The following is a 10,218-nucleotide window of genomic DNA, read 5'->3' as shown; positions in this document are numbered from 1 at the left end:
CAAACACCCACGTGTAACATGTTTTGCTCTATGATGCTCACAAGCTACACAAGTGTCGTTAGAAGGTAAGTGGTTCTTCTACATAGAAGATCGTAGGAAATCGTAGGACATAGTGTCTATAATACTGTAATAAGCTTAAATAGTTGCTGTCACAAACTACAAACTTCACAAAACTGTCACTGACTAGTTGAATATTCATTTCCCACTGAGCAAACAATTCATGTGCTTACAGAATTTATATAAATTCATTTTTATCAGGTTTTTTCTCTGGGGACCTTCTTTTTTTAAAAATGGCATGTGTCAATAACACTCATGAATACAACTGATTATGTCAAATTTGTATTCTACTTGTAAATTTGTATTCTACTTGTAAATTTGTATTCTACTTAGATGTCCTGAAAAGAAAATGGTTAAACATGGGTACGCAGATAAATGAAAGTCAGATAAATGAAAGGCTGATTTTTGCCCAGGTCTCAAGACTGACAGGGTTTTAAGGATTACTTAATGCATTAACTCCATATGAACTGTCACATTACGTATGTAGACAATGCAAAGAGAAACTCCAGGGAAATGATTCAAGACAACCATGAAGAGTCTCATCCACCTCCACCTGCACCAGGAGGACAAGTAGAAATTAATGTTTGGATTTCATATGCATGAACTGAATCTCACTTCCACTGCGCCATTTAAGGTAAAATAGCTGCAAAACGGCAGTTATTCAATATCCAGTGCTTCTTCCTTCACTTTTATACCATTCTGCATTCTACTGACCTACTTGTCTGTAGATCTATAGGCTAAGCAGCTCAGAATGATGGTCCCACTCCTACGCTCTTGGCTGCATCAATGGTCTTTTCACTACAGCCTCATCCTTCTATTCCTGCAGTAATAGTCAGAGTTCAATTGAGAAAACTGTGTCAGTTACATAACACTTTGACTGCAGGGGTCTTCCTTGTTTGTGTGGGATGGCACAGGGTTGATTGGCGCTGGCAGGGTGTACTTTCCCTGCTGTGACGACTGTCTTCGAGGTTTGGCCATTTTGGATTTGGCAAGTCTGTTCTTTTAAAATGCCTGTTTGTGACTAAGCAGAAAATATATGTGTAAAAGGAGTCAACTGACAAAAAATGTCCCTTCTGCGCCAAACTAGTAACACACCCTCCCTTAACCTACAGTGGCTGTGGCAGAGAAAGACAAAGGTTCAGGAATAATCCTATATATACTGTGGGAGCTTCGCTTTACACTCAGAATTTAGTGTTTAAATTGCTGTTTTTCCTGTGTTTTGTATCATATTGTACAACAGCTGATGAACACTAACACTGTAAAAGTGTGAATAAATGTGATCAGTGATATTCCCTGATAGTTGCTAGTTAAAAATACTATCTACATAGGACTTTCTACACAGCAGGTTTGCATTGGCGGCAGTTTCGGCTTTCCATGCGGTAAATTGGTTAAGAGATGGGTTAGTGACAACGTTTCACGCTTTGCTGAGGCAGAAGCCCTTGAGTTGTTGTGATTCCGGATGACCAGATCGCTACCAAAAATGATAACAAACCGTATTGTGGGGATTCTCTCAAGCTCTCACAGTCTCACTTCAGAATTAGATGTTCATCCATGTTTCTCAAACGTCAAATTTCAAAGTTGTTCCCAATGTCACATTTCAAAGTTTTTAAGGTTCAGTTAAGGCATTAATTCCAGATAACAGAAATACTCATACTCAATACTCATCATAAACGCCAGATAACAGAAATACTCATACTCAATACTCATCATAAACGCCAGATAACAGAAATACTCATCCTAAACTTTGACTAAAGATACATGTTCTACATATAATCAAAGATACACTGGTTCTTAATGCAACCGCTGTGTCAGATTTTTTTAAAAGATTACGAAAAAAGCCTACCATGCAATAATCTGAGACAGCGCTCAGACGTAAAAATATTTCTCCGCCATGTTGGAGTCAACAGAAATACGAAATTACATCATAAATATTCCCTTACCTTTGATGATCTTTCATCAGAATGCTGTGCAAGGAGTCCCAGTTCCACAATAAATCATTGTTTTGTTCCATAATGTCCAATACTAGTGTCCAATTAGCTGCATTTGCTAGCACTTTCAGCTCACGTGCCCAACAGCTGACGCTGGTCCAGGAGAACTCGGACGAAAACTTCAAAAAATATATTCCAGGTCAAATAAACTGGTCAAACTAAGTAGAGAATCAATCTTCAGGATGTTATTTTCATATATATCCAATAACTTTCCAACCGGATCATACATTTTCATCTGCAGCCAAATGGAACGACGGTGACATCAGCAGACAAATGCGCCACAGGGAAATTGCATTCTGCCAAGACAGTGACTATTTCCCCTCCCATTCGGTCAAAGTTCACAGCAGAAGCTCCATTCCACGTTCTACTGAATGAGGACATCTAGTGGAAGGCGTAGGAAGTGCTACCAGATCCATATCTTATTTGCAGGTGAATAGGCGATGACTTGAAATTAGACATGTATTCAGAATTTCACTTCCTGTTTGGAAGATTGTCTGCCCTATGAGTTCTGTTATACTCACAGACATAATTCAAACAGTTTTAGAAACTTCAGAGTGTTTTCTATCCAATAGTAATACTAATATGCATACATTAGCAATCTAGGACTTAGTAGGATGCAGTTCACTATGGGCACGCAATTCATCCAAAGTGAAAATACTGCCCCCTATCCCCAACAAGTTTTAACTAGGCAAGTCAGTTGAGAACAAATACTTAATTTACAATGAGGGCCTAAAGTTTGGGATAGGTTTAAAACAAAAATGGCAAAAACTGCTTCCTGTTACTGGATTGAACATGTAACCTTTGGCACCAGCGGCAGGTGCTTACACCCATCTTCCATAACCAATGCAAAACTGAAACCTATTTGAAGGTAACAGTACTCACTGTTGCCCCTAGTGGCCGGTTTCCATGTCATCGCCTGACGTCCTCAGACATGGAGGGATGTCGAATTACGGACTTGTATCATGTGTGACCTGGCTGTTTTAATCAATAGCTAATTTGATAACTGCTTACATAGACGTGCTTCTACATTATATGCCTCAGTAGTGGGAGACAAAGGTATAACAGCTAAATGGATGACAAGTGGGTAAAGTATAGCTGCAACTCTCACTTTTAAGATTGACTCCTTTTGCTTTCACAAGATAGCAATTTCAGCCAACCTATTGTATCCCACACATGCACACATACTGTGTACACACACACACACGCACTCACGCACGCACGCACACACACACACACACACACACACACACACACACACACACACACACACACACACACACACACACACACACACACACACACACACACACACACACACACACACACACACACACATTCCTTCAGGAGAGTGGCTGCTGCATAGCTGCCGTAATTGTATTAGATTGTATGACGGATTGAGGAGTGAGCTTGACTAGCTTGAGTGAATGAGGAACAATGTGATTAGTAGCGATCTGTTCTGGGAAACGGAAGGCCTGGCTCCCAGGCTTTTCCCAGGCTGTTATCCAGGTGGCTGTGATGCTAACACTGGGACCCAGCTTTGGACGGGTGACCTAGTGATATACTTTGTCCTGTCCTGTTTTAAACACTGACCTCTGAGTCTCAAGGCATGTCACCTCTTCCCTTCTGTGGACATGGATGTCACATCAGGTTTGTCTAGTCCACAGCCCAGGGAATAAAGACAGGGAGTTATTTGAATGTTCTATTTACAGTATTGTGAATAATTCAGAAAGTAAGCTATACATACATGCAATGTACATACAATACACTCCATTGCCTGCAACTTTGTGCAGGCAAAAAAACTAAGATAAGTATTGTATTAATCCTATTATAGCCATTTTCGGTTAGTGAACATATGGAATATTAATCCGACTCTAGATCCAGTTTCATCATTTTGAGCTTTATCTGTAAATCCTCATCATGGTTATTAAACAGCAGAACAAAGGATTACAATGATCATATTACAATAACATTAGACCATAAATAACATGATCATTTCTAGATAACAATATAAAAATGATGGAAAACGTTCAAAATATGTGAAAATATGTGAAACACACCATAGGTGTTTCTTGTCAACCAGCTCATTTTCCAATCACTCAAGATGGTGATCGTCATGAGACAGAGATGTTAAAGGGAAGGAGGATGCTGATGCCTCTCTGCTGGAGGCCATGTTATAAGATAAATCAGAGCTGTGAGCTTTCTGTCATGGAGACACATAGACGTGTCGTCTTCTCACTGGGGTCCTTTGGTCATATGGAAGACGAGCCACAGTGTTGTGTTGCTGCTCCCTCTTGTCCCCACACGCCTGCCTGTCTGTCTGTGTTTGTGTTTGTGTTTGTGTGTGTGTGTGTGTGTTTGACTGTCAGTTTCTGTGTGTGTGTGTGTGTGTGTGTGTGTGTGTGTGTGTGTGTGTGTGTGTGTGTGTGTGTGTGTGTGTGTGTGTGTGTGTGCGTGTGTGCGTGTGTGTGCGTGTGCGTGTGTGTGACTGTCTGTTTCTGTTTCTGTGTCTGTGTGTGTGACTGTATCTGACTGTGCATCTGTGTGTGTGAGTGTCTGTGTCTGACTGTGCATCTGTGAGTGTGTTTGTGCACACCCTTGTCTCTTCCCCCTGTTTCTGCCCCCTGTTTCTGCCCCCTGTTTCTGACCCCTGGTCTCTGCCCCCTGTTTCTGACCCCCTGTTTCTGACCCCGGTCTCTGCCCCCTGTTTCTGCCCCCTGTTTCTGCCCCCTTGTTTCTGCCCCTCTGTTTCTGTCCCCCGTTTCTGTCCCCCTGTTTCTGCCCCCTGTTTCTGCCCCCCTGTTTCTGCCCCTGTCTGATAAGCTCCACAGACCCAGAACACACAGCACAGGAAGTGGCAGTGGAAATGTGGAATCTGGGACTCTGATCTAAATTTAACAGATATATGAGGACGAGACTGTTATATAAAGCTTGTTCTCCTTCTTCCTACACTCTTAGAAAAAAGGGTTCCAAAAGGGTTCTTCAGCTGTCCTCGTAGAACAACCATTTTGGAATCCAGGAAAACCCCTTTTTTGTTCCAGGTAGAACCATTTTGGGTTCCATGTAGAACCCTCTGTGGAAAGGGTTCTACATGGAACCTAAAACAGTTATACTTGGAAACAAAAGAGATCGACCTAGAACCAACAATGGTTCTTCAAAGGGTCCTCCTATGGGGACAGCCGGAGAACCCTTTTATGTTCGAGACAGTACCTTATTTTATAAGAGTGTAGTGGTCAGCTGTAGTGCAGCGGTTCTCAAATAGTTTGGCCTTGGGACCCAGATTTGACCAGGCTGTTTTAGTCACCACTCATTATTTGCATCGCGGATGCCATCTGGAAAGCTATTTTTATGCTATATTGAAAGTAAATGTAGAAATGTATATGACAAGGGAACAACATTCCCACCTTTTCCATTGTCAACAATTCATTTTGCCCATATTGTTAATGAAGAATGTTAGTAATCGCACTGATTTGAGAGCACAAACTCTGTTTATTGCTGTATATAAAGAGCTATTTGTAATTTCACAATGTTCAATCTAGTTCAACTTAAAGATGATTGATTGTTTGTAAATCCAGCACATTAAAACCTGAATTTGAACATCCCCTAACAACAGGTTTTCTTTTCACATTTGACTATTCAGGTGAGTTTTTCCCTGAAACAAGAGTGAATCAATGGCATTTACAAGACTCAGGTTCAACATAAAGAGATAATGCATAAGCGTGCAGGCTGTACTAAACTTGAAATGCCCTCAACTTTTTAACCTTTATTTAACTAGGCAAGTCAGTTAAGAACAAATTCTTATTTTCAATGACAGCCTAGGAACAGTGGGTTAACTGCCTGTTCAGGGGTAGAACGACAGATTTTGTACCTTGTCAGCTCAGGGATTTGAACTTGCAACCTTTCAGTTACTAGTCCAATGCTCTAACCACTAGGCTACCCTGCCGCCCCTTTGATAGTAAGACTCGGCCCTGAATGGTAAGGGCTCTGCAACTAGCAATTAAAAATGAATTTAGCCTTTTTGTATTTTAGGCAGAACATTTAGAATAGCCTGAAGAGGGCTTCTTGGTAGCTAGTTATGAGGTCGGGAGATTGGGAACCTATCTGGGCTAGCTAAAGACAACTTCATACAATTGCTAGTGCCTAGTTGGATTACAGAGGAAAACAACAACAAAAATCTAAAATAAATATTATATTTTTACATGACAAATCTGAGGGGGCACGTGCCCCTGTACACGCCATGAGCATGCCGCCTCTGCAGCTTGGCATGATGTCACACAAAAATATGAGTCACTGTGTGTGTGTGTGTGTGTGTGTGTGTGTGTGTGTGTGTGTGTGTGTGTGTGTGTGTGTGTGTGTGTGTGCTCATGTGCATGTACGCTTGTGTATGAGCACGCTCATGTGTATGTGTGTGTGTGCATGTCAGTGTGTGTGTGTGGGGGTTGGTGTGACATGTGTGTGGAATGTGTGTGTGACAGAGAGATTAAATAAGAGAGAAAAAGAGAGAGGTTACAAACATCCTGTTACAATACATTTAATCCTCCTTTTTAGCTCTTCCATTGGCTCGTTTTGTGTACAGCATCCTCTGACCCCCACTCACACACTCTCTCCAATGCAGCATGTGGCTCTTCAATTGTATTCTTCATCATAGGTTTATCCCATTGCAGTGGTTAGCAGTTGATATGGAACACTGACATATGCACGACTGCTTAGGACTTACAGTGGAATTATCCTGGCTTTGCTTGAAAGAGGAAATCTGCAGTTCGGTAAGAAAATAACCATCCTCTCTATTTAAGTCTGTCAAGCCTTTTCAGAACAGATTCATATTACTGTTTTACAATTTTACACATGTAAGTCTAGTTTTATGGCAAAAATAGTCCTTTCTCTTTTTACTCCACTCCTGTCTGGTTCTAGGTCTCTGTGATTACTCCACTCCTGTCTGGTTCTATCTAGGTCTCTTTGTGATTACTCCATTCCTGTCTGGTTCTAGGTCTCTGTGATTACTCCACTCCTGTCTGGTTCTAGGTCTCTGTGCGATTACTCCACTCCTGTCTGGTTCTAGGTCTCTGTGTGATTACTCCATTCCTGTCTGATTACTCCATTCCTGTCTGGTTCTAGGTCTCTGTGATTACTCCACTCCTGTCTGGTTCTAGGTCTCTGTGTGATTACTCCACTCCTGTCTGGTTCTAGGTCTCTTTGTGATTACTCCACTCCTGTCTGGTTCTAGGTCTCTTTGTGATTACTCCACTCCTGTCTGGTTCTAGGTCTCTTTGTGATTACTCCACTCCTGTCTGGTTCTAGGTCTCTTTGTGATTACTCCATTCCTGTCTGGTTCTAGGTCTCTTTGTGATTACTCCATTCCTGTCTGGTTCTAGGTCTCTTTGTGATTACTCCACTCCTGTCTGGATCTAGGTCTCTTTGTGATTACTCCACTCCTGTCTGGTTCTAGGTCTCTGTGTGATTACTCCACTCCTGTCTGGTTCTAGGTCTCTTTGTGATTACTCCACTCCTGTCTGGTACTAGGTCTCTTTGTGATTACTCCACTCCTGTCTGGTTCTAGGTCTCTTTGTGATTACTCCACTCCTGTCTGGTTCTAGGTCTCTGTGCGATTACTCCACTCCTGTCTGGTACTAGGTCTCTGTGTGATTACTCCACTCCTGTCTGGTTCTAGGTCTCTGTGTGTCCTAACAGGAGACATCTTGTCAATCTAACATCTTGGTGTGTGGTGTGCTCTGTAGATATGGGCTGCATTCTACTGGATGTCATAATAATCTGTGGCAAGTTTCAGAGGTGCAGTGGGTTCGTAAATGTTGATAAACAAACACTATCACGTTGACTAGTTTAAACCAAATCAGCAGACTATAGGCTAGCAGTGTATGTTTAATCAATAAGGCCCGAGGAGGTGTGGTATATTAGCCATATTTCACAAACCCTTGAGGTGCCTTATTGCTATTATAAACTGGTTACCAATGTAATTAGAGCAGTAAAAATACATGTTTTGTCATACCAGTGGTATACGGTCTGATATACCGCAGCTGTTAGCCAATCAGCATTCAGGGCTCGAACCACCCAGTCACTCCATTGTCATTAATGTCAAATCTATTAATGTTCATCAATGTGTGTGTTTGTGTGGTGTGTGTGTATGTGTGTGTGTGCATGCACATGTGCAGACATGTACGTGTGTGTGAGTTTCTGTGTGTGTGTCTGTACCTGTGAGTTTCTGTGTGTGTGTGTGTGTGTGTGTGTGTGTGTGTGTGTGTGTGTGTGCTTGCATGTCCACATGCATTAGTTCATACAGTGTGTGCGTGTGGTAACATCTGCTGCTCTCCTACTATGCCTACATTACATGTGTAAATGCAGGCCTTACTAGCCGTACCTCCAGGTTGTTCAAGGCACTGGCCTGTTGTGTTTATCTCCACTCCGATGATTACTGAATGGGTCATCTGGAACAGAGACACGGAGCTATGTGTTGTGCAGGAGGGCAAATAGGACTAAATTAACTACAGGTCCAATTATATATTACATTGAGTATCTTATAGTGATTGCCTCTGGCGATCTACTGTGCAGCTGCAGCAGAACATGTCAACAAGTCCCCCACGACAAAGATGCTGCTGTTTTCTTTTGTTTTGATATGAGGGTGATAGACAGGGTCTGGGTGTTGATGGGGAGGCCATGGTTACCGTAGTACAGGGTGGAGTCCATAATGTCTAAAATGTACATCCCATCACATATATATTTTTATACTCCGGACTCCGACATTGCTCGTCCTAATATTTATATATTTCTTAATTCCATTATTTTACTTTTAGATATGTGTGTATTGTTGTGAATTGTTAAATATTACTGCACTGCTGGAGCTAGGAACACAAGCATTTCTCTACACCTGCAATAACATCTGCTAAATATGTGTACGCAACCTATACAAATAGATTTTAAGATGTAGCATGAACCAGGGACATGACCAGACCGTGAGTTGGGGAGGGGTGGGGTGCTGCTGGCACTACCTTAAAGGGCCAGCAGTCCTGCTGCGTGTGCCAAATGATGTCAGTCAGTAACGATGTCAGTCTGTCACTGACTCTCCCAGCATGCAGTTCACTGGAGGGAAAAGGGGAATGATGGAATATGTTTGTGGCAAAGCTGCTCCAACCGAAATGATGAGAATTAAAATATTAACACAATTCTATTTTATTTGACGTGACTTTCATGACACTCAATTCAAGTACCCACGTCCCCACGCATTCCCGAGCCTCTGTTTAAATCATATTTGACAGCACATACAGTGAATCTGTAGACAGTAACCCACTCTCTTTCTCTGTGTGTCAGACAGACAGACTGGTAGGTACACCTGTTGTCCAGTATAGTGTAGAACAAATGTTACAAGAAGCATGCCATTTTCCGTCTCCTACGGCTTGCAAGAATATGATCCACAGTATATTTTGTATGAGATAAACACATGCACGTGTTCTCCCTAGTCTCCCACGAAGCAGGACCACACACATGGAGCTCTACAACACCCCTCAATTTGTTTCTGATTGAGTCCATATGATATGTTCAGTAACCTAACTACTGATATTTGATATTCAGGAAGGACAGATGTCAGATCTTAACATAATCCCTCTGTTGTCGCAGAGAATTTACCTGCTGCATCAGGAAATTGAAATGAGCCCCGTGAGTTGACTGAAAATGAGCAGTTCTCTTCCTCTCCACGCGAAGGCAGTCAAGTCAGTGTGATCTGGGCTTGCTATCAAAATAATGTTCTCTCTCGCTAAAACGCTATAGGCCTAGGTCCTAGTTCTACACCCTTCAAATGCTCAAAAATGTATCTGAAATGCAGCCATACATATCAACAGCTATGGTTTTATATAGCTTAATAACACAGGATTGATATTGGTCTCCACTAGGCTACGACAAGTGTCAAGTGCATACTAGGGTCAAAATGTAGTTCAATAGTGGCCTGGGGTGGGTCTAGTAGTTAGGAACACTGCCTTCAGAGTGCACATATAGGCTTACAATGTCGGTGTGAGTTCAATTCTGACCCACGCCCTTCTGTAACAAATAACTCAATCCCCCGATTGCCCTGATTTATTTACACATTTCAAACATGGACAGTCCAGGGACATTTTACCCCCGATTCTGATAAGAAATGACCATACCAGACACTTTTGGATAACATAAATAG

At 42.0% G+C, this 10,218-nt stretch overlaps 1 protein-coding gene across 10 annotated transcripts in view; it reads left to right on the top strand.

The window, feature by feature from the left end:
- The first annotated feature begins 6,585 nt into the window (after window positions 1-6,585).
- LOC112263105 (neuron navigator 1) overlaps window positions 6,586-10,218 on the top strand; it is a 124,339-nt gene continuing 120,706 nt past the window's right edge. For 7 of the 10 annotated variants that reach the window (XM_042330661.1, XM_042330670.1, XM_042330668.1 and 4 more), the window contains exon 1: window positions 6,587-6,805. In XM_042330661.1, the coding sequence (XP_042186595.1) occupies window positions 6,737-6,805 (69 nt within the window). In that variant the 5' untranslated portion in view covers window positions 6,587-6,736. Of the gene's footprint in view, window positions 6,806-10,218 lie in introns of all 10 variants that reach the window. The other 3 variants (XM_042330676.1, XM_042330664.1, XM_042330671.1) reach the window with 2 other exon arrangements.

Source organism: Oncorhynchus tshawytscha, linkage group LG02 (assembly GCF_018296145.1).
Source record: "Oncorhynchus tshawytscha isolate Ot180627B linkage group LG02, Otsh_v2.0, whole genome shotgun sequence".
In the NCBI taxonomy this organism is placed as follows: Eukaryota; Metazoa; Chordata; class Actinopteri; order Salmoniformes; family Salmonidae; genus Oncorhynchus; species Oncorhynchus tshawytscha.
Note: the sequence above shows the minus strand (reverse complement) of the source record. Positions and strands in the feature narration are given on the sequence as shown.